Source organism: Leuciscus leuciscus (assembly GCF_965113295.1).
Source record: "Leuciscus leuciscus genome assembly, chromosome: 7".
Classification (NCBI taxonomy): domain Eukaryota; kingdom Metazoa; phylum Chordata; class Actinopteri; order Cypriniformes; family Leuciscidae; genus Leuciscus; species Leuciscus leuciscus.
In genome coordinates this window covers 43,012,997-43,038,760 of record NC_138731.1, presented here as the reverse complement: position 1 = coordinate 43,038,760, position 25,764 = coordinate 43,012,997, and the positions used below count along the sequence as shown (strand labels likewise).

At 36.3% G+C, this 25,764-nt stretch overlaps 1 protein-coding gene and 1 long non-coding RNA gene across 2 annotated transcripts in view; one reads left to right on the top strand and one right to left on the bottom strand.

Moving 5' to 3' along the window:
• tanc1b (tetratricopeptide repeat, ankyrin repeat and coiled-coil containing 1b) overlaps positions 1 to 25,764 on the top strand; it is a 196,495-nt gene that overhangs the window by 167,191 nt on the left and 3,540 nt on the right. Inside the window, exons 16-25 of the mRNA XM_082174598.1 lie at positions 4,499 to 4,735; positions 6,740 to 6,922; positions 9,170 to 9,248; positions 14,957 to 15,090; positions 15,743 to 15,866; positions 17,603 to 17,778; positions 19,254 to 19,386; positions 21,699 to 21,790; positions 23,526 to 23,672; positions 25,547 to 25,647. Coding sequence (XP_082030724.1) covers positions 4,499 to 4,735; positions 6,740 to 6,922; positions 9,170 to 9,248; positions 14,957 to 15,090; positions 15,743 to 15,866; positions 17,603 to 17,778; positions 19,254 to 19,386; positions 21,699 to 21,790; positions 23,526 to 23,672; positions 25,547 to 25,647 — 1,406 coding nt within the window. The remainder of the gene's footprint in view (positions 1 to 4,498; positions 4,736 to 6,739; positions 6,923 to 9,169; positions 9,249 to 14,956; positions 15,091 to 15,742; positions 15,867 to 17,602; positions 17,779 to 19,253; positions 19,387 to 21,698; positions 21,791 to 23,525; positions 23,673 to 25,546; positions 25,648 to 25,764) is intronic.
• On the bottom strand, positions 22,240 to 23,519 carry LOC309502441. The gene is made up of 2 exons (XR_014207283.1): positions 23,182 to 23,519; positions 22,240 to 23,145 (listed from the first exon to the last, which is right to left on the bottom strand). It is a non-coding gene; the product is annotated as an uncharacterized lncRNA (long non-coding RNA).

Here is a 25,764-nt window from a genome sequence, read left to right as displayed (position 1 = left end):
CCTCTGACCTCTCACACAAGACACACACAGACACACTCAACTAACCTCTGACCTCTCACACCAGACACACACACACACACACACACACACACACACACACACACACACACACACACACACACACACACACACACACACACTCAACTAACCTCTGACCTCTCACACCACACACACACACACACACACACACACACACACACACACAGACACACTCAACTAACCTCTGACCTCTCACACCACACACACACACACACACACACACACACACACACACACACAGACACACTCAACTAACCTCTGACCTCTCACACAAGACACACACAGACACACTCAACTAACCTCTGACCTCTCACACCAGACACAGACAGACACACTCAACTAACCTCTGACCTCTCACACCAGACACACACAGACACACACAGACACACTCAACTAACCTCTGACCTCTCACACCAGACACACACAGACACACTCAACTAACCTCTGACCTCTCACACCAGACACACACAGACACACTCAACTAACCTCTGACCTCTCACACCAGACACAAAGCAGCCGGAGCAACTTTTCTCTATTAACGGATATGATGAGACACACACTGGCGAGTGACATAAATTATATATTGACTCATTATTAAAAAATGTTTACATAGTGTAGTAGCTTTAAATGCATTTAGACTGTTTGTAGTTGTGTTCTTCATATAATACCTGGTGTTGATGTGTATCTGTATATATGACTCAAAGAGAGCCAATTAGAATGCAGTGTTTGCCTCTGACTTTTGACCCCCTACTCATCTTCCCTGTCAAAGCTCCTTATGCAAACATTTATAATGAGACATGATCATGATCATTATAACTGCTAAAGTCCAGCGTTCAGGCATGTCACTTCATTTATTCAATAATGCGTTTATATAATAGATGTGTATATGTAAATTAATTTAAACAAAACTCACTGTATTTAACAAACCCGAGCACTGATGAGCTCTTCTTATCACTGAGTTTAATAGCAGAATGTTTTGACTGACATTGAGATATTTGAATACAGTTTCATATTGCTGGAATGCAAAACAATCTTGTGATTGTCTGCATCTATCAAACATTGAAATCCTCTGTCAGATTAAGTCCGCATGTCTTCACTCCATCGGTCTGATGCGAAGATTATAAAAAGAGAGAACCGATAAATGTAGGAAAGGACACTTGACATTTTAAGTAATTACCAAACCATTTTAGTTAAGGTCATTTAAAGTAAAGTCGTCCAGATGATTCCTCTGAGCTGGACTGTGTGTGTAATAGAGGACGGCCGCTGCACTGAGACTCCAGAGCAATTATCAGCAGGAATGATGGATTTTAGCTCAAAGCAAAAGTGATTTTATTTTCATCCTCATCTTAAATGTCCTCGTCCTTACGGTTCTTCCTCCCAGTGCGTCTTCTTTTGAGCACTATAGACTGCAAGCACACATTGCTCACAATGACAGATGCAATGAACTTTCTCTACTGCTCTTTTTTTTTTTTTTTTTTGTTGTTCTGTTACTGGTTTTAGGTCCATTAAAATCTGCATTGTGACATTTTCATGATAAAAAAAAAGCACAAATCAGAATTATAATAATGCAATAATAATTTTTAGTTTTTAATGAATAATTACTATAATACACCATAATTTCATGACAATACAACAAATACTATTATATCTATAAATGCTATATATATACAGTGTTGGGAAAGTTCACTTTCTACATGAACTATTTCAAAGTTCAGTTCACAAATTTTAAAATGAACTAGTTCAGCTCATAGTTCATACTTCAAAATGTTGAACTAAGTTCACAGTTCCAAAAATGAACTAGTTCATAGTTATTTTTTCCCATATGTTGCTACGAGCTATTATTTTTCAAAATTATTGCCACAGCCCATATAGAATCACAGACAGCAATTATTTTATCAGTTTTAACATGAGGAAAAACGTGCTGCTTGAATGGTCTTTTTTAATGAGGAATTATTAAAAGAAAAACAGTACAGTAGTCCTTAAGGTGCAAATGTTTTTCAATTTGAATAATTTTCCATTTCCGTACATACTAAAAAGGAATACTGGAATCCTGGAAAAATATACCAGGCAGGTTCAACAAGTGCGGATTTTCCTTTCAAAGTTTGCACAGAAATGTAAGATTTGTCTTGTTTTGTAAGATGTTTACTTGTCATAAAACTCGTTTAAATGATCATACGACGCCTCCTTGCTGCTTTGTCGCCTACGTGCTGCTTTTTGTTTTGATAACGCATGCGGCGGTGCGACACTGGTGGCTGGTGTTGCCAGATTGGGAGTTTTTTCCACTACATATTAAGGCCTGTTCACGGTGTGTTTTAGACGGGTTTTCACCTGGAAGGCTCTATAGAAATCTGGCACCCTATTGAACGAAGTTAAACTGAGAGAGCGTGACGTTCACAGACACCAGAATGAACGAGTTCACAGTAACATTCATCAGGCAGTATTACAGTACATTCAGTTCACGTTCGCCCAAAATATGAACGAGTTCATGAACTATCGTTCAATGAACGCGTTCAGGCACAACAGTGTGTATGTGTATGTGTATATATATATATAGATACAGACCCTTTCCAAAAAATTTGAATATCATGGAAAAGTTTATTTATTTCCATAATTCCATTCAAAACGTTAAACTTCCATAGATTATAGATTCAGGGCCCACAACTTAAACGATTTCAAGTATTTAGTTGTTTATTTGTACATAATTTGGGCTTCCAGCTCATAAAACCCACGAAATCAGGATTTCAAAAAATTTGAATATTACATGAAATCACACAGTAATTACACAGTGATACCATGGTCATTTGAACCAGATTTTGGTTATTTTGGCAGTGTGGGCAGGTGCAAATCCTGCTGGAAAATGAAGTCAGCATCTCCATAAAGCTTGTCTGCTGAAGGAAGCATGAAGTGCTCTGGAAATGTCCTGGTAGACGGCTGCGTTGAGTGGACAGCACAGTGGACCAACACCAGCCGATGACATGACTCCCCAAACCAACACAGACTGTGGAAACTTCACACTGGACTTCAAGCATCTTGGATTGTGTGCCTCTCCATTCTTCCTCCAGACTCTGGGACCTTGGTTTCCAAATGAGATGCAAAATTTGCTCTCATCAGAAAAGAGGACTTTGGTCCACTGTGCTTTATTAAATCCAGAGTCAACGCAGCCGTCTACCAGGACATTTCCAGAGCACTTCATGCTTCCTTCATTTTCCAGCAGGATTTGCACCTGCCCACACTGCCAAAATAACCAAAACCTGGTTCAATGACCATGTAATTACTGTGTAATTACTGTGTGTATAATTTCATGTAATATTCAAATTTTTTGAAATCCTGTTTTCGTGGGTTTTATGAGCTGGAAGCCCAAATTATGTACAAATAAACAACTAAATACTTGAAATCGTTTAAGTTGTGGGCCCTGAATCTATAATCTATGGAAGTTTAACGTTTTGAATGGAATAATGGAAATAAATCAACTTTTCCATGATATTCACATTTTTTTTAAAGGGTCTGTATAAACTGTACATGGTTATATTTGAGGAGTTATAAGAATTAATTCTGGGGAAAATGTGTTTAAAAGTTAAAAAAAAAATCGTAAAATGTTTCATTTTTAATGCTATACATATTTAATATATTATATACCGCATTATATTTATCACACTAAAACGCTCCTAGCGCCACCATCAGTTCAAATTTTACTTATGTATTAAGTGGATGTTTTGTTTTTTTCTCATAACCTTTAAAATCTTTCATTGCAAGTTGAGTAAATATGGTGTTTTCAGTTCCTGCTAACTCGCTTGTACCAAACTGTAAAATGTATGTTTTTTTTCTCCTCTCAATGTAAATGAGTCGTCCTTGAATTCTTTACATTTCTCTCAGTGAATGCTAGTCGAGTTTGGCCCTGTAATTGCTGCGTGCAGCTGTATTTTATATTTATCTTTCGCCTCTTCTTCTCCATCTCTCTCTCTCTCTCTCTCTATTCCTCAAGGTGGAGTCTAAACATTCTCATGTGGTTTTGGTAAATAAAACAAATTTCATTTCCAGGCGTCCTCAAGCCTCTGGGGCCGCGCAGCCGCTGCTGATTAAACGTTTGTTATTCATACGCTTATCAAAAGCAGAATCCAGGCTGATTAATGACTGGGACACAATGTGCCGCCTCGCGCTGGAGCTCTTAATGAGTCTGTGAATTGTGATCAGCATGCTTTACCAATCAGCAGTTTGTTCATAGTGAACTTTAAACACAGGATGAGGGATTGTTTTACAAAGAAAGACACAATATGAGGGCTGGCTGAAGATAAATGACAACCGACAGCGCCGAACGACTGAAAATCAAAGTCGATTTTAGGGATTTGGTTGAAGAGTCTGAAAGAAAACTTGGAGTTCTTGATTCAGACACATAATAAACACAATCTGAGCTCTCATACATCACTTGTCAGTCTCTAAACCGTCTCGTATCTGTCTCTAGGTGAGCCGTCTGCTGATGCTGGGTGGAGCGAATGTCAACTATCGTACGGAGGTGTTGAACAACGCCCCGGTCCTCTGTGTCCAGTCCCACCTGGGCCATCAGGAGATGGGCGCGCTGCTGCTGGAGTTCGGAGCAAACGTGGACGTGGTTTCAGAGAACGGCATGAGCTCTTTGTGTTACTCAGCGGCCGCTGGTCATCTGGGGCTGGTCAGTCTTCTCTGTAAGAGAGGAGCCAAGGTAGAGTATAGATATGCATTTATTTTCAGTGTTAGGGGTAGTAACACATTACAATTAATGTGCATTACGTAATCAGATTACTTTTTTGATGTAATGAGTAAAGAAACGCATTACTTTGTATATGTAGTAGGGCTGTCAATCGATTACATTTTTTTTTTATCGCGATTAATCGCATGATTGTCATGAGTTAACTCACGATTAATCGCATTTAATCGCACATTTTTTTATTTGTTCTAAATGTACCAACAATCAACATGGGCATGGATAAATATAGATGCTTTATGCAAATGTATGTTTATTATTGAAACCATAGTCAATATAGAGCATAAGGACGAGACATTTCGAGTTTCAAAGGTCATAGATGTTTTTCAAAGAACTTGTTCATGTCTATTAGACACATGTAGAAAGAACAAAAAAATACCAGGTTCCCATTACTTCTCTTTCTTTGCACTGAGCAATTTACTAACACAAACATGTTTAGATTTTGCATGACAGGGCAGCTCTTCTGAAAATGCTAAATGTACATTTATTATTTATTATTACATTGTAGTTTGTCTCTCTCTGTGCCCATTTTGATGAAGCTAAATTCTCAATAAAACTGTTTTCATTGGTATATTTTACTGTTTGTTTTGTCAAACAACGGAATGAATATGAAATGGTGACTGAAACGCGACCCATTAAGATAACCAGCTCTCCCTTCCAAGATGTTAAGTTAATCTGCACAACAATTCTGATAATCGAGCCGTCGTCTGGTGAAATCAAATTCACATAAGATAAAGACAATATCTGTGCTCTGATTTCGGCTATACTTGTCAAATTAGTGAAGCAACATAATATCTGTGCTTTACTGAATTAAAGCGCTGCTCCTCCGCGCGAGACGCAGAGAGAGAGAGAGAGAGAGAGAGAGAGAGAGAGAGAGAGAGAGAGAGAGAGAGAGAGAGAGAGAGAGAGAGAGAGAGAGAGAGAGAGATAGATAGATAGATAGATAGATAGATAGATAGATAGATAGATAGATAGATAGATAGATAGATAGATAGATATGCACGCGCGTGCTGAGAGAGCAGTACCGGCGGTACCGGTAGATTCTCAGAAACTAAATAAGGTTTGGGCGCTTTGTTGAAGGGGAAAAATCGCTAAAGGGGTCTGCAATGTCGCTAAGTTGGCAACACTGTGTATCTCCATTTCTCCAACTAGAGGTTGGGCCACGGGTCAAACAGAAAATATGCGCTGCGTTAATCGCGAGTTAAAAAAATTTGTGCCGTTAATATGATTTTGCGTTAACGCGTTATTAACGCGTTAACTTTGACAGCCCTAATATGTAGTCATTAATATTTAAGTTATGCAAGTTACTTTTCACTTTCATAAATTAGCTGAATTAAAATTCTCTTCTCCATAACGTTGTTACTTAGACATGCACACTCAGATTTACACAAAAAACATTACTTTCAACCTTCTTTATATATTTATATATAAGGATATATATATAAGGATATATATAATGCATATATATATAATGTATATATATGTAATGTATCTAATTTATTTTTATATGATTATTATGTCATTAAAAACCCAGTGAATCAGGATATTTCAATTTGGGCAAGACTTTATTTTATCCATTCGATTAGTTGAATTGGTAAATTTGCTATTGGAAATAACATGCACAAATGAAACATTCCCAATAACAGCAGAACCGTGTGTTAAGTAAACAGGTTTCACTTTGCATTTATGAATTTAGAAGATGTTTTTATCCAAAGCGAGTTAAAAAGCAATATGCCAAAGAGCCAAACTTTTTTGTAAAATACAATGGCAGATTTATTAGAGAACTAGATTAGGAAGCAAGTTAGAGAAGATGCGAAATACAAGAAATAAAAATATATAAATGTTTTTGATCTCTCTTTGATTGACTCTTAATCGAAACCGCTAACCTGAGACTTATCTGTGAGATGCATATATTCATGTTACATGCGTATTGATTAATTTACACATGGCGTTTGTGGTCAGGTGGATCACGTGGACAAGAGTGGCCAGTGTGCGCTGGTGCATGCAGCCCTGCGGGGTCATTCAGAGGTCATCGAGTGTCTGCTGGAGCTGAGCTGGAGCAGTGAGGGTCAACATGACCTGAGCCTGAAGAACAAAGCCCTGCAGCAGGGGTTCATAGCGGCCTGCAGTATGGGACACATTCATGTGAGATCACACACACACACACACACACACACACACACACACACACACACACACACACACGTGCCATGGCAAAACTTTTTAGATGCTATTAAGATGCATTTCTGCCTTTTATGAGGGCAATTTGTTTTTCTAACCACTTAAAAACGCACAGTGTGTCGCCCATTTTGTGTCAAATGCTTCACTTGAGTCATTTATTTAATAAAAATAATTAATAAATGCTCAACTACACTAGTTGCTACTGAACAACTACAGCTGGTACATATAAAATCAAATCGGCATCAAACGTAAATGTAAATAATGCAGAAGATCTCATAACACGGTAAATTATCGGTTATAATACAGTATCATTTTGATTACTCTGTTGTCAACCATAGCAGTAGATATTGATTTATTCACTGTTTGGGAGTTGTTGTGGATATTTTCTTCACAATAAGTGTTTTCAGAGCTGATTTTTTTTTTTTTTACACACTTTATATTAGCTAAACATTCAACTAGCTATCTGACAGTAGTGTCTGCAAAAACAACCACACTAAACCCCTAATAAAACTTACAATATTAAAATAAATGTCAAATGTTGGATATAAAAAACCCAGAGGAATTCATTACAGGGGCATTTTTTGCCTTTATGAATATCTCACCATTTGTCAAGTCAGCTTTATTTCTATAGCGCTTTATACAATACAGATTGTTTCAAAGCAGCTTCACAGTTAAAAAAACAGAATCAATAATGCAAACTTCATCAAATATGAGACAAATTCAAATTCTAAAAAGGCAATAGTGTAGTGATTCAGCTCAAGTCGGTTCAATGTTGATTCACTTCAGTTTAATAACTGAAGATGTTGCAAAATTCGTCAATTATGAAACACATTTGATTCTGCCAAAAAGCAGCTCAATCTGATGGTGTCAGTTTTTTTTTAGTTTTTTTTTTACAATCAATAAGATCAATTTCACAGTACTTGGGTCACTTTTTCAAAACTCTTCTTCACACAGTTCTCATAACCAACCTTCAGTTTGGCACAGCGGTTAATTTGACATTTAAAATGCACTAAAACTATCAAAACACGTCATGCACATCTCAAATCCACTCATTCTTCCATAACACTAACAAATGTTATCCAGCAAACACACTGTCACTTATAAAACAAGGACCTAAAAACACTAACAAACAGGCAGTAAAACAAGAATCACACTCAGTAACTGCAGTAAATGTCACATGGTCCATGTTTTCGTGTAGATGGTAATGAAATTATAAGACTAACGCCTGTATTGGTGTTCGGCTATATCTTTTTTTGATAGCATTTCATTTTTTAGATTTTGAATATATTGCAATGGGTTATTATTACTATAGAAATATAGCAGATTGCTGTCTTATTCAGTTTTATATTATGTTAGGTTTTGAACTTTAAGTATAACAGTTTTGAAAAGAGTTTGTGAGCATGTGAAAATTGGCCTGTCGGTACATCAAGGTTTGTTTTCGAAGTGAGAAAAGAGAGAATTTGTGTAATTTGAAAGAAGTGGTCATTGAATGCATTTTGTTACAGAAATCATAAATGATCCACATTTTATCCCACATAGACAAACAACGACATTGCACACTAAAGAAAACTGAAAAAAGATGCAGAAAAGCTTAATAGGACCTCTTTGAAACCATGCCACAAGAGTACGTCAACTATTGTGCATAGTACACACTTATATGAATGTGTGTGTGTGCACACAAGACCTTGAAGTAGAATAAATCGTATAGATGTAGATCAGCCATAGCAACAGACCGGTCTCTAATGTCCAGCTGTTTGAGCCTTTAACCTTCAGCTCTTGTGTGTTTTATTTTGTGTTGAGACTGAGACCGCATCAGCGCTTGTTCAGTTAACTTCCTGTTGCTCAACCCAGATTGTTTCATGGTTGCAGTTAAGATCCCCAATAAACTTATTCCAAAAATCTTCCCAGTAGCGTGTAAATTGAAGAAGAAGTAGAGCTTGCATGAAACTGTAGTTTGCATTATTTTAATTACAAATATTAATTTCTTATGAATGATTTCTGATTCAAAGAATTGATTTAAACAAAAACACTTAAAAAAAAACACAATTCCAGACACTGGAGAGTAACTTCACAAAAGCCCATTTTTCCTCTCATATGCCCTTTCTAAGTCCCTAAGTCTTGCATGCTGCCCACTGGGGACGTTTCAGAGTCTTTGTCTGCTGTGTTGTTCCAGTATTGCGTTTGATTTATTGTGAGATGGTGTTTTGACAGGTGCTGGAAGGCTTGTTGATGTTGAATAATGAACTGGCGGTGCAGATTGATACCCATGACACACTGTGGGGAGAAACAGGTACGTTCATTTTTGCATATATATTTAACAATAATAAGAACAAGAACATGTTCAGCTATTCAGATGAAGGGAGAAATCCCTTCCCTTCCCTCTGACCCTTCAAAACCAGCTGTGTTTTGGCCCTTTAAAGGCGCATGTATTCAACAGCAGGACATCACTTTAATGGCCTTTTAGAATGCATTTTTATTTAATTGTATTGTTCCTGAGGTCCACTTAGATCCCACTTTGCTCAAAACATGATGTGTCATGATGTCACTGAAGTGTTTTGCATCCTCTCTTTGACCCTTATTAAAAGGCTTATTTTTGCTGCTGTGTCTTTAACATTCATATTTATGCATTTGGAAGATTCTTTATCTAAAAAGAGACTTGCATTGCATTCAAAGTATACACCCGTGACGTGCAAATGTGGGTGATCGTGTTGAAATTCACTCATCCATCGGGTGTCTGAAAGTAGCACACTGCAAGTTTTATAGTTTAGTTTCAGTGAATGCTCTGTTTTCACTGGTGAGATTATTATTATTATTTTTGAGATACAGTATGAGATAAAAAGTTGCAGGATGTTTCTTAGTACAAGGATGTCTTTTCTTTCTCAAGAGATCAAGGAGATTTTGATTTGTCGTAACATGAGGCCACATAGAAACATGCATATCTCAGCTTCATGTATGTGTGTGTTTGTGGTGTGTGTGTGTGTGTGTGTGTGTGTGTGTGTGTGTGTGTGTGTGTGTGTGTGTGTGTGTGTGTGTGCATTGAGGAAGTCAACAGACTACAGGAGGACTTTTAAACTCTACAGGGACGTGAGATATTGAACCCAAACAGAGATTCAGCAGATAAGAGTGTTAAAGCATCACAGCTCTTTCCCCAGGCAGCCGTTCACCTCTGAAGACCTGAAACCAGACACTTTCTCAATTAACATGGGTTTTCCTTTGGCTTGTACAGTATATTAACACTAAAGTTGAGGTGGTGTAAATTTTTTATAAATAAACTTTGTTTAGTTTTCTAATATGACATTTGTTTTTCTGATTAAAGGTCCAAAAAGGAAACAATAGCACGCTATATCAAATGTATAAAAATAAGGGAATTCTACAGGTGAAACTCGAAAAATTTGAATATCGTGCAAAAGTTAATTTATTTCAGTAATTCAACTTAAAAGGTGAAACTAATATATTATATAGAAAATTACATGCAAAGTGAGATATTTCAAGCCTTTATTTGTTATAATTTTGATGATTATGGCTTACAGCTTATGAACATTTTCAACATTTCTGATATTTTGAATTTGGTGTTTGCATAAGCTGTAAGCCATAATCATCAAAATGATAACAAATAAAGGCTTGAGATATCTTACTTTCTATATAATATATTAGTTTCAACTTTTAAGTTGAATTACTGAAATAAATGAACTTTTGCACGATATTCCAATTTTTCGAGTTTCACCTGTAGTCACAGATAAATATCCCTGATACATAAAATAATGGTGTTCCAAACCGATCACAGCGGTAACACCAGAAGGGTGTGGGGGGAAAAATAAAATAAAAATAAATAAAAAAACTAGCATAACAAGAAACCAATAGTTAGGTAAATAAAGTGTCTGTTTTTTTAAGATTATTTTGTATTATTTATATATATTTTTTTTAACTTAATTAAATTAAATATTAATTTAAATATAATTTAAAATGAGATATAAATTATTTATTTTTATTTTATTTATCCTTTTTTATTTGTATTTAAATTATTTGTATTTATTTATTTGTTTGTTTATTTATTTATATATTTTTATTTCCAGGCCTGAAAAATCATTGGGGAATAATTAAATATATTTTCTTATATTTTTATATTTTATAATAATGAATAAATTCATTCATTTATTATTAATTTCCAGGCCTGTAAAAGTCATGAAAATGAATGAAATCTTATATAAATATCTATTAGCTTTAGAGATTGCTCTTTTGTCTGTGTAATACCTATACAATATATATATTTTTAAAGACCAATAGTCAACAATGACAGAAAAATAATGGAAATACAGTGGGAAGCCTTTTTTTTATATATATATATTTTTATACACAAAATAAAATGAATTAATTTCTTTGAAATCATCCTCCATAAAAAAAGACAGTCTCAAGACCGATACTACCTGCCGTTCAGCACCAGAAGACCAGAGATGTTCATTTCTTCTGAGTGCTCTTGTGTTCTTTAATCTTCAGACCAGGATCAAACCTCTGTCCACACAATCCCACTAACAAACAGAGCTGAGATGAAGGTCACTTCCATTATCAGACCGCCTTGAAGCAGGACCTCCAGACACACATTTCTCTTGTGTTCTCCCTTTCGAGCGCTCCGGATTCAGCAGATGCATTATAAAAGGCTTTAGGAACAACTCCTGTTGAAATGAGTGTTTCCCTGAGTGAACTTTTCTGTTTGCTGGGCTTTTGTTTATGTGTTGCTGTTTATCAAGGCCATACAGTAATTGAGTTTCTACGTGGTTGAAATTGCAGTCCTGCTTAATGCTGAAAACATTATGATAGACGGAGAGTCGTCCTCGTTTGACTCGTTTGAAGCATTTCCTTATGCAAATGAGCATGAATCTCTTCACATTGCTGCATCAATCGAAGAAGGTGTTCATTAATTGTAGTTTTATCTGTTTTCACAGCATTTTATATCAAGAAATGTATATCAATAATCATGTTAGTTATCTTTGATGAAAATTCTAAGACTAAATGTATATACAGACAGATTTAACAGCACAGGATGGATTCTGCTGTTGTTAATGTGTGAGCAAATGTCAATGATAATTTACAGTGTTGTCATCAGAAGTTGCACTATCTAGGGTGCTAAATGAATGATAGGGTATTACAGTATTTGAGTGGTTGCTAGGGCATTGCTAGGCAGCTGCTAAAATGTTTTGGGTATTTGCTAAGGCATTATTGGCATGTTTAAGTGATTGCTAGAGCATTTCATAGTGGTTGCTATATGTTCTGGGTAGTTGTAAAGGCAGACCGACGGACAGATATGATGGATGGATAGATAGATAGATAGATAGATAGATAGATAGATAGATAGATAGATAGATAGATAGATAGATAGATAGATAGATAGATAGATAGATAGATAGATTTCTGTCATCTTTTTTAATGTGGAACAACTTTTGAGTTGTGAAAGTTGCGGTGTGTTTCACAGCACAATGAACTCTTTTATCACGAAAGATCAAAGAGATTTTGATTCCTCATGATTTGAGCCCTTTGATGTGTGTCAGATATGCTGTGTGTGATCCAGACTGCAGATTCCCACTGTTTATACAGTTGCATTGTGGGGGATTGTGTGGGACAGCTCAGGGTAGCAGATGCGGTGTCTCAGTCCCAGGTGGGACGTCCACAGTGAAGCCGTTTGGCTTGAACCCTGCTTAAATGTGCTGAACTGTAATCACAATAATGTAATGAAAATGTAAAATTGCATTATGGTTGTAAAAAGTAGGCTTGATTTTCTTCAAACAAAATTAAAAAAAATGTGGGTTTTCGTTTGTCACGCATGACATGTTCTTGATCCGTGTGAAAGTTCACTGTTGTTTGTTGTGGTGTTTGTGGATATAAAAAGACAGCTTTCTGGCTTCTTTCTGTCTGGTTTGTTTCTCGAGCAGCAAATAATGAAGTATATGAGCTCGCAGGTCTGCTGAAACACGCCTGGAGTTAAAGACGACCGAAACACCATGACCAGATCAACTGATTTACCCTCGGCTCGCTGAGATCAGTGTGAATACTGTTAGGCCGTGTGTCCACCAAAGAGTTTTTTTCACGCGGCTGGCGTATTTTTTCAATTGTTTTCGCCACTTATTTAAATCACCTTGAGCGTAACAAGGTGCTGAGCATTTTTTACAGGTCGCCGAAAGTTGAAGAATGTTCATCACTGCCACTTTTCACCCAACCATCCAATCACAGTGGAGGAGAGGCGGGACTAATACCACACCGACCAACCGCCACATTCTGCTTGTACAACGTCAACAGTCGTCATGACAACAAGCATAATAATGGAACAAAATCATTTAAAAAAAGAGCCAGAGAAAATACGTTACATTGTATCGACATTTTAATATAGAATCGACACAGAAACAAAATATGTGTGAAATGAGACACTAGTAACACTTTCGCGGATATTCCGTATCATAACAAGCGAAGCGTCTCAACTGAAAAAAATGCTGCGCTGCCAAAACGCTCTCAAGCGCTCATAGCTAGGTGTTTCAGCTGGATAAAAACGCTTTGGTGGACACACGGCCTTAGAGTAACACTTTAATTTTGATCCTGAAACACCAGAGCAATAAAAAGCCCTTTATGACATGTTCTGGATTAGTTTATGATGCGTCCCTCTCTGTATTTCTGCATCACTCCATCTTTCTGCTTCTGAATAAAAGCGTCACTCTTCGGTACGGATGGATGTTGTGATTCTTGAAGACATCACTAATGGCACAGGCGTCTTCTCCAAATGGACGCTGTCACTCCGGCTGTGTGGATGTGTAGAGTCCCGGTCCTTTAATCTCACTCAGACTGCAGAGAGCTGTTAGTCATGTGACCATCTGTCCTGGTGTCCTAGACGAGCCCGTCAGACCCGACATGAATGTTCTGGCCAGAGAGAAGCTTCCAGAACACAGTCTGTTCGTTATAAGGAGAGAGACTGTGCTCTAATTAATGATCTATGAGTGATCTCTTCTGATTCTCTTGCTCAAGCATTTACTATCCATTTAAATATTACTATAATTATTCTTTTGTAATACTGTCATCAGTTCTGGAATCCTGATAAGTCCAGATGTGCTAAACTGTAAAATGCAGATTAACACACACATATAATGCACATTGAATATTAATGCATCAAGTATAGATTATATAGCTTGGAACCATAAACTAAATACAATTATGCTCTTCATGTTGTCTTAGAATGATTTTAATTGCAGATTCTACTTTAATTACTAGATTCTACTTTTGTATTTTGACATTTCGTTTTATATTATTATTACTATTATTTATATATAATTAATTAAATGTTATTTTATTTAATTGATTAATGATTGTTAACATTAATGTAGTAACTAATATGAACTAACAATGAGCAATACATTACAGTATTTATTCATCTTTGTTAATGTTAGTTAATAAATATCCAGCTGTTCATTGTTTGTTCATGTTAGTTCACAGTGCATTAACTAATGCATTAACATTTGATTTTAATAATGTATTAGAAAATGATGAAGTAAAGATTAGTAAATGCTGTAGAAGTATTGTTCATTTTTCTGTTAACTAAAGTTGTTAACTAATGAAACCTTATTGTAAAGTGTTACCATTTAATTTATATGTATTTATATAGAACTTCCCCCAAATACTACAACATGAATTATATGCACCACTATTTATTTAATAATAAATTAAAATAGTGTGTAACTTTTTGCATTTCTGTTATTTTAATATCGATGATGTTCTACTGTTCGTTTTTGTTCATTGGATTTAATTGTATATTTTCATTTGTAATTTTGTGTTTTCATTTTGTTTTTAAAATATATGTCAGTACAGTTTTTAGTACGTTGTAGTTCTTAGTTTTAGTTATTTTAGAATGAAAATGATAAATGTTGTCATTTTAAATGCTTTTATTTCAGCAATTTTTATTTTATTTATATTATAATACATTTTTTTTTTTTTTTTTGTTAACGATATACCGAATGCCCGCAGGTCTGACTGCGGCTGCAGGACGGGGGAAGCTGGAGGTGTGTGAGTTCCTGTTGGAGCGGGGGGCGCAGGTTCAGCAGGTGAACAGGAGAGGAGCGTGTGCCCTGTTCTGCGCAGTTCGACAGGGACACTGGCAGGTGGGACGCTGCAAAACACCTGGGGACGGTTTCACAAAGCTATTTTAGACCGGTCTATAGTGTTAGACTAGTCTAAAATGTGCTCATAGACTAGACTCTAATGCAAGTTAGACTGTTTCACAAAAATAAAGACTGACTTAATTTAGACCAAAAACATTAGACACCTTCCCCCCAGGCTAACTTAGGTCTAAGACTCTGTTACCTTGGCAACCAGCAGTAACAATCAGTTACATTACAAACAGCCAAAAGAAAAGGGAAAATGGCTCATCATTTAAAGATTTCTTCTTGTTTCTATATTCTCTGCTAAATTTCCCAAGTAAAATGTCCTTGTAACTGTTATACTCCTCCAACAAACACATATTTTCCGCTGGGGTAAACTGCACTGAGCGGTTGAATGCGCTTACTCGATCCGCCATGTTTTTTTGTTTTGAAAAGTGTCTTATTTTACCCAGAATGCATTGCAGTGTAGTCCTACTTAAGATAGTCAAGAGTCTTAAGTGCTTTGTGCAACGGTCTGATTTAGATGTCTATCTGAAGTCTGACTATCTACTATATCTAAGCCATAGTCAAAGTCTATCTTTGTGAAACCGGCCCCTGAACTCACAGAAACAGCAGTACTGAATATTAATATTTATATTTATATATCTTGCAGATTGCAGATCTGTTGCTGCAACATGGGGCGGATGTGAATGTAAGTGACAAACAGGGCCGCACACTGCTGATGGTGGCCGCGTGCGAGGGGCATCTCAGCACGGCCGATTTCCTCTTGTCTAAAGGTGAGTTATCTAATGCACTCGGAACTTTTTTGATAATCGGTAACACTTTATTTTGATAGTCCACTTTAGACATTCTACTGACTAAAAGTAATTTGCAACTACATGTCAACTAACTCACATTAGAGTATTAGTAGACTGTGCTTAATATCTGCTAACACTTTATTCTGATGATCCTCTAACAGACATTCTACTGACTATAAATAACTTGGCAACTTATTCTCCTAACCCGAACCCTAACACCTAACCATAACCTGACAGTCTACTAATACTCTAATGAGAGTTAGTTGACATGTAGTTGCAAAGTTACTTAAGCCCCTTTCACACCGAGATTCCGGAAAATACACGGAATCCCGGGATTGTTTGATTTGGGTTCATTCACACTGCCAGTGATTGTCCAGAATCTGTGAGTGCGTTCACACACATCCCGTAAAGACACGTGACGTCAGGATGTGATAACTCCTGTCAGATGTCAGTTCTGCTGATAACTCTTCATCATTTCTACACGAAGACGAGTCCATACTTCCCAGTAGCGCCACTGGGTTTGCCGAGTGGCTCGTTCTCCATATGCTGAAGCATAGGTTGTAGAAAGGCGCGTGATGGCACGTGCGTCATCACTACGACACACCCCTTACGGCATTGGCCCTGGCTTTTGTTCACACAGGACGCGTTCCGGAACTGATCCCGGCAATGTTACTAGGTCCCCATCCCGGCATCAATCCCAGGACGTGTTTGCGTTCACACAGAAGGCACTATAGCAATTTATGGCAATTTCCCAGGATCAACGCGCTGTGTGAAAGGGGCTTTATAGTTAGTAGAACGTCTAAAGTGGACTATTGAAATAAAGTGGAGCCGCATAATCTTTTGCAATTGCTGCCTTTTAAGTTGCCTTGCAACTTCAAGTGCTTCACTTTTTCCAGTACTTCATAGCTTTAAATATTATCCCATTTTCAATGTGATGATTTGTAAAACTAAAAGTATGAAGATGTAGTCGTTGTGGCGAACAAACACTTTTATATATATATTTTAAAAAAGGACATGAAATTTGAAAAAGAAGTAAGTCACAAAGTCTCATGAAAAGCAAAAAATTTTCTTCAAATTGTGACTGAATTTCTTTTTTTATAATCACTGAAGCTGTCGTTATAATCACTTCGACATGATGACAAACACACATCTGAATGTTTCAGTGTGATTTTGTCAAAGGTTCAATAGAAGGTGTTTGAATCGAGATCGTGATGCAGAACAATTTAAGCAGTATCTATAATATTCTTTCTTTTTCCTGAAACTCAAACCATTTTTCAATGCCACCACCAATATATATTTAATTAATTAAATGAATATCATAATATGACTGAAATGAATGACTGCTAGTCGACTAGAAAATTCTTTACTCAGGAGCAGCCCTAGAAATAACAGAGTCAATGCTGCAAACTTCATGAGACAAATTCACATTCTGATGTAAAGCAGCTCTAAAAAGACAATAGAGTCATTATTCAGTGTTGATTCAGTTCAGTTCAATAACTCCAGTTCATCAATTATGAAACAAGTTCAATTCAGCGATAAAGACAGAAGACGACAGTCAGCTTGAGTCAGTTCAATTTTGATTCAGTTCCATTCAGAAACAGTGTCGATGTTGCAAAAAAAGTATAAGAGCAAACCTGTTGTTTGAAAGTCCGTTGTTGAGATAAAGTGGCAAGTTTCCAGCAAGAGGTCAAACGAACATCCTCTGCTTTTCCCAGGAGCCTCTTTAGCGTCGGTGGATAAGGAAGGGTTAACTCCCCTCAGCTGGGCATGTTTAAAAGGACACAAGAACGTCGTTCAGTTTTTGGTGGAAAAGGGTGCAGTTATCGACCACTCAGACAAGAATGGACGCACACCGCTGGACCTGGCAGCCTTCTACGGAGACGCAGACATCGTAAGTGAATAACATATTGTAGAGCTGTGATTAAAGCTCATGAACCTCTTTTTCATGCGAGATACGGTTGTGTGAAGTCGCAGGACTGATGCATCAGATTATGAGAGAAAACAGATTTTGAATTGGATTGAAAAGGAGGCAGAATTACAATATGATTTGAAGGTAAAGTTATCTGACAATGTGGTGCTGTTTGGTGAAACTAAAATCTGTTTTGATGGATAACAATTGGTTTTACTATTGTGAGATGTGTGCAATCAGTTGAGGGGGAAAAAATTAGACACGTTGGGGAATAAATAGCCATAATTAGTCAAAATAAAAGAGGTAATTATTTATAAACTACCATTCAAAAGTTTAGGTTGGCAAGATTTTTTCGTGTTTTTGAAAGAAGTCTCGGTTACACTTTATTTTAAGGTGTCATTGTTACAGTGTAATTATATATTTAAGTACTGAGTAATATTAAGCAACTACATGTACTTACTATAGGGTTAGGGTAGGATTAGATTGAGGGTTAGTTGCATGTAATTATGCATAATTTACTGTTATTACTATGGGAAGTACATGTAACATATGTAACAAGGACACTGTAAAATAAAGTGTTACCGAAGTCTCTTCTGCTCACCTAGGCTGCATTCATTTGATCAAATTTACAGTAAAAACTGTAATATTGTGAAATATTATTCCAATTAAAAATAATTGCTTTCTATGTGAATATATTTTAAAATCTATTCCTGTGATCAAAGCTGAATTTTCAGCATCATTACTCCAGTCTTCAGTGTCACATGATCCTTCAGAAATCATTCTAATATGCTGATATTTATTATTATTATTATCAATGTTGAATACAGTTGTACTGCTTTATATTTTTATGGAAACACTGACTTTTTTAGGATTCTTTGAAAAATAGAACATTCAAAAGAACAGCATTTATTTCAAATAGATTTTTACCGTCACTTTTGTCGAATTTAATACATTCTCGCTGAATAAAAGTGTTAATTTATTTTAAAAAATTATGAAAATTATGAAAGTCTCTAGGTTTTGACATAAATGCGGATATAATTGTAATTCAAAAAATATTATCAATTTTCAAATATTGCACCTGTCAAGAACGAAATATTCTGTAGCCTATTTTTCCGTCAATACTGCCGACGTTGTCTTTGCTGCTATATATTTATGTTTAACATGAAGTATAGGCCTTCCACAACTCTCTCCCCATATGTCGAATATATCACCAAATGAGGCTTATCATATGTCACCTATCAGCAGCAGCGCCGCGTCAGACACGTTCCTGGTGTGCAAAGACAGAGAAAATGCCACGCAGCTGACACGCAACACTCACGCCATGCAACCAGTGTGTCACCGGCCTAACCCCAAATTTTCATGAAACTTGTATTGAAGTAATGAAATTCCGCTGTCATTCTAACACAACATCCCAGCCACAGGTTGACAGTAATGATCTGAAGCGTGTGTTTTTGCAGGTTCATTATCTGGTTGAGAAGGGTGCTGTGATCGAGCATGTGGACTACAGTGGCATGAGGCCGCTGGATCGAGCCATCGGCTGCAGAAACACCTCTGTTGTGCTGACTTTACTGAAGAAAGGAGCCAAACTAGGTGAGATCTGCACTTCGACTGGATGATAATGATACATTTTGCTTTGAAATGAAAAACTGTGATGGGGTTTTTTTTCAGTCATAATCGAAAGAAGTAAAATACAGCAAATAGAATCAAGGCACCTTTTTTTATTGAGTCACAGTTTTGAATTGATTCACTGAAATGGACCATTTGTCAATAGGCCACTATCATCAGTAACATGAGCTTGTGATATTTATTAGTCAATCACATCTTTCCTCCTGAAGCTCTTGCATCACAGACCTGTGTGTGTGTGTGTGTGTGTTGCCGTGTTTCCACTGACTTGAGCTGATTTAATTAATAAATAAGATGTCATCGCTCTGCTACAGAATTTTAACAGCATCAACATTGATTCCATGTGATAATATTAGATCTAGAGTATGATTACGACAATATGAGTGGGTCCTGACACGTGTTGTCTAACTCCAATAGAGTTCAGAATGTCTGTAAATGCCAATCCCAATGCATCTTTTTCATTATCTACATGGATGTTAAAATCACCAACAATTAGTACTTTATCTGCAGCCAGTACTTTAGCCAGTACTAAAGAAAATGAGCAAATTCTTTGATAAAGTCTGTATGGTGCCCTGGTGGCCTGTATACAGTAGTCAGCACAAATGCTAATGGTTTTTATCATTTACATTTTATCATTATTATTTAGAGTTGACTAAGCTAGTCGCGTCCAAAGCAGTATCTAAAGCCCTTGCATTCTTACTATCCTTGATTAAAGTTTGGATGCGCATCTCTGTTTCTGAAATCTTCTCCGTCAGCCTGACTATCTCCCTGCGTTTATCACATGTGAAGCCCTCACCGCTGACAGAGAATGCTATGATACACATGTGGCAGGGAGTGCAAGTGACAACAACAGGAGATGACATGACTCACCGTGTTTGTTGACCGATCCGACTCACCACAGTCGTTTGATGGACTCGTAAAAGACGTATGCGCGCGCGAGAGAGAAAAAAAAACGGTAAGCACGGATGGCAGGTTAACAGGCTAGCGAAATGCTAACGCGTTGTGATAGCAATTTAGATTAAAGCTAGCGATGTATTGTGGATATATTGTGATGATTAAATGCTGTGCAACAGTGAAAACGGGCCGTTCTAATGAAAATAAAGTGGAAAGTAAAGTTTCCAGCATAGAATAAAATATAATGAGTCATAATATAGTAAATATAAAATAATGGGTTGCAGCAATACGGATTATAAATTTAGAGCTAATTAAGGATTTGTTAATCTCATATTTATTTTAATTCAAGATGTGTTGCATCACTTAATTTTAAACACAGATTAACAAATCAGGGATTAAAATTCTAATCTGTGATTAAAACCTTCATCTGAGTAATTTTGTCTGTCATGATTGATTCGTTTTTGTAATTAAACCGCAACGGTGTTAAAATTGAACCTCCTGACCTGTAAATTTGAAGTTAATCCCTAACTGAGATTTAAATAATGGAGCGTTTTACTTTCAGAGTTTAAAGTAATTGAGCAACAAGATCAAAGTTGATCTATCTTAAATGTCAATTAAAACCAGGAACAACACGATGGTTTAAATGCTAGCCTGCTCATTTTTAAGCAAAGTTTAAAGTTTGGTGCAACATTATTATTATATAAACCTTTATTTAATCGTAATCCTTATTGGTGTGTCCGTAGTGTCCGTCAAAGGCGCTTTTTACATGTTAAGTTCCCCTGATATTTTCGGATAATATTTCAGTATTTTAACATCACATTCACATGTTCACAGTTCTCTGATATCAGTTAATGGTCACATGACATGCAGGTAAACAAATGAAATATTTCATATTTTTTTGTGTTTTATTTTGATGGGTTTTATTTTAAAAAAAAGATGAATTATTAGCTTTCCATAAGCGCCCTGCAGTTCCCTCATGAACCTTAGCTTGGGATTTATCCCTGATTTATGTTATTTAGCCAGTGTTTGTGGTCCAGTGTTCTTCAGTGGAAACATGTGGTGTTGGTGTGAATGTGAAAGAGACGCTCTGTCTCGTCTGAGGTGAATGTGTGATGCTGTATTTTCTCTTTGCATGTCTCTTTCTGCTGTTTTTCATTCTTCTCTCTTTTAACTGCTTTCACTAAAACCATCATCAGGCTACAGAACGTCACCTTATGATCGAACAGGTACACTCTTTAGGTAACTTTATTTCACGCCAGTTACATTCTTCTCCTAAGCTGTGTTTTTAAAGAGCGGTTTGATGTAACGGACCACCTCTCCCTCTCTCTCTCTCTCTCTCTCTCTCTCTCTCTCTCTCTCTCTCTCTCTCTCTCTCTGTATCCAAGGTAACGCAGCCTGGGCGATGGCGACCTCCAAACCCGACATCCTCATCATCCTCCTGCAGAAGCTCATGGAGGAAGGAAACCTGCTGTATAAGGTTCAAGTTTTTCTTTTATTATAGATAGTAGATAAAGTTGACAAACGTTTCGGCTGCAGGTCTTCAAAGTGATCATGATTAAACAATCAAATAATCAGTCCTCAGACTCCAGTTTAAGTCCATCTGAAACAGTGGATGATTACAAACAATGTTGGAACAATTACACATCAGAAAAAAGAAAAGGAAAAAGGTAAACATATGATCCTAAGTTTAAACAGTCATATAAATAGTTCATAGACTCCAGTTTAATTCCATCTGGAACAGCAAATAAATAATGGGAACAATAACACATCAGGAAAAGAAATGCTGTTCATAAACATTGTGCCCATATAAAAGAAACGGGAAAAAACAACAACTTATGAAACAAGACAAATCATAATCTTCATCTAAACCTAGTCTGTAAATTAAACATCCAGAATGCCTCTCTTTTTAAGAGTTTATTAGATTAAAAAATTTTTTTAGGTGTGATTAATTACAATTAATTACATTAAATGCTCCAAATTGCTGTAGACACAGCATACAGTATTTTAAATATATTATTTGTTTAATAGCATCTTTTTTATAAATGAAGGTCATTATCACCAATAATGCTACTGAAAAATGCCGTCATAATCTTATTACCAGTCATTTTAATTTTCATATTTTAAAGATAAGACATTAAACAACTTCTGTTTTCATTCACATTTTCATTTTTATTCACAAACTTACAAGGCAAGCATAGGCTATGCATTTATTATTATTGTGAAAAGAAAGTTGAACAAAGACTCATTTTTTTGTTTTTATATTGAACAGTTGTCACGGATCGTGAGTGAACGCGATCATCCCTTATTAATCTGTAAAGTTAATAAACTGTTAAATAAAAACAGATTAAAAAATCTGTTCCGATTTTTTCATCACTACTAAAAAAATTCCGTCAATGACGGAACATTTATGGTTAATGTGACCTTTGATATATATATATATTAGGGCTGTCAATCGATTCAATTTTTTTTTTATCGCGATTAATCGCATGATTGTCATGAGTAAACTCGCGATTAATCGCAATTAGTCACACATTTTTTATTTGTTCTAAATGTACCTTAAATTAATTAAGTTTGTAATACTCTAATCAACATGGGCATGGATAAATATGGATGCTTTATGCAAATGTATGTTTATTATTGAAACCATAGTCAACATAGAGCATGAAGACGAGACATGTTTCAAAGGTCATAGATGTTTTTCAAAGAACTTGTTCATGTCTATTAGACACATGTAGAAAGAACAAAGAAATACCAGGTTCCCATTACTTCTCTTTCTTTGCACTGAGCAATTTACTAACACAAACTTGTTTAGATTTTTGCATGACAGGGCAGCTCTTCTGAAAATGCTAAATGTACATTTATTATTACATTAGTTTGTCTCTCTCTGTGCCCATTTTGATATTTATCGTGATATAGGTGAACAATTGACCAATCATAATTTAGTGTTCCAGACATGAGTTCTGATATGTGATATTAGTGTCTGAATGCTTATTAAAATAAAAATGGGAATGATTTTCTCCACATGCCTTGTCAAAGCGGTGAGCTTTAATCCAGGAGAAACGGGACTGGAAATTATGACATATTGAGTGATTGTTATCAGAGCATAAATGAGCAGATGATGTGTGTGTGACATTTAACAGATTGACGTTTGTGTCAGGATGATCTGCACAGCTGGAAGGAGTGATTGATGACTCTTTTCTCTCTCTCCTCAGAGAGGGAAGATGAAGGAAGCGGCTCAGCGGTATCAGTACGCGCTGAGGAAGTTTCCCAGAGAGGGATTCGGTGACGAACTGAAGGCCTTTAAGGAACTGCGCGTGTCTTTGTATCTCAATCTCTCCCGCTGTCGCCGGAAAACCAATGTAAGACACCAGCAGCATCAGAGATCATTACACACGCCTCACCGGACACCGGCTATCCTTTATTTATGCCTCGTTTGAACAGTCGGCTGATTATTTGAGCTTTCTGCAGTTTAAATTCATCAGGAGATAGACATAAATGACATCCAGATTTTTTATTCTGATATACATTCTGACATCTAGGTTTCCATACATCAATTATCAAAAAATATTTTACTGGCAGTGTCATATAAGTAATGTTTATATAATATTGCAGTATTTATTAATATTTTGAATTCAAATTAAAAATGGCTAATGTAAATTAAAGTTAGTGAACTTTTAGTAATTTTGTTATGTGCTTTCTTTTTATATTTAGCTTTATTTTTATTTCACTTTTAGATTGTCATTTATTTTATTTCTTGAACTTATTTTATCTTAGTTAGTTATTTATATTTCTAATATTAGTCAAAAAAAAATTTATATTGTTTTATTTAAAATATGTTTATTTCAGATTTATTTAAGTTAACAAAAATATTTGTAAGAAATGTAAGAAAAAATGCGAAATGATTTTTACGTGAAGGACTCGGGACGGTTTCACCGAGAAAATCCCAAGGATGTGACGCTGGCGCTCCCAAGAGCCTCTCCTCCGTTCCGTTGAAACTAATGCTTATACAATGTTCAGGATAATGCCGAAAGAGTCATTCTGTACTGTAATATCAATGTGTCATGCAACAAAAAGGGATTGATTCAAACTATAGTCTCACATAGCCAGATATATATAGTCTATAGCCTCAAATATACTTTATAATCAAACTATAATAACAGTGTAATTTGAATGGCCTCATCTGTCGACATGATGCCGGTGAATCGCAGAGCTGGTGCAAACATCCACATCTCTATGATCAGATGCTTTCTGAACTTCTGTTTTCTCACCGCTGTCATTTTTGTTGTGTGTTTATATTGTTATTGAGAGGAAAGCACAGCACATATTTACATATTCATCTAAACGTCACATGGGCGGCATCTAGATGTCCGTTAACAGTATATCGCTGCAAAGGTTCCAACTTAATTTTACTTCCAAACAGAACAAAAAATAACTTCTTCGTGAGTATATGAGGGCATTGAATCACGTTCAGTCTCTTGTACGTTACATGTGTATGAGTGCGATCACAAGCAATAAGCTGTTGTCTGCAGTTCACTTAACGGCCACCGGTGTCGCTAATAACAAGGGTTTCTGAATTCTACACTTTAATAATCACAATGCTGACAATTAAATAAAAAATATATATTAAAAGGAGAAAATTCCAAAAATCACATTCCTCAAGTAAATTTATTTATAAAATAAAATAACATTTATTATTTGGCGTTTTCCCCACATAGTTATTGCGATATTGCTGATATCAATGAATTTATCCCCAATAAAAAATTATAGAAGTTCACAGTCCTAATAATTATTAATCATCAATTATTCTTAATATGCTTCATGGCAAGATTTTGTGCCCATCTGGAGCAGTGAGCCGAGGTGTAGAGACGCCCTGCTAGTTCTCCTGATCTGGATCAATCAGACTGTGTTTTTTTTCACCGCTCAAAATGTCAGACACAGCAAGACGAGAAAGATGCAAATGACTCTCTGAGGGCTTGAATTGATTCGAAGGTCTATTCAGAAGTAATAGCCCAGTTCCAAAAGGTGTCCCGACGCAATACAGAGCCAATTTCCAGCCGGCACCTTTGATTAATGACACAATGAACAACAACTGAAGAGTTCATTAATTAAATCACCTATTATTTGGACCGATTTACAGCTATTCCGCAGTCCTGTGGTGTGAATCTAAATTCAGCAACTCTGGATGATTGCTGTTCTCAGTCTCAGTCTCTCTCTCTCTCTCTCTCTCTGACAGGACTTTGGCTTGGCTGAGGAGTTTGCAACAAAGGCCTTGGAGCTCAAACCCAAATCCTACGAGGCGTACTACGCTAGAGCCAGAGCCAAACGCAGCAGCAGGTCAGAAGACCGTCTTTACTAGATGTGATCCGTTTCAAATCATAACTGCATGAAATATGCAGCTCATACTCATGTTCTCAGTTCATATTTTTGTGTAAACCGTGATACACTACCATT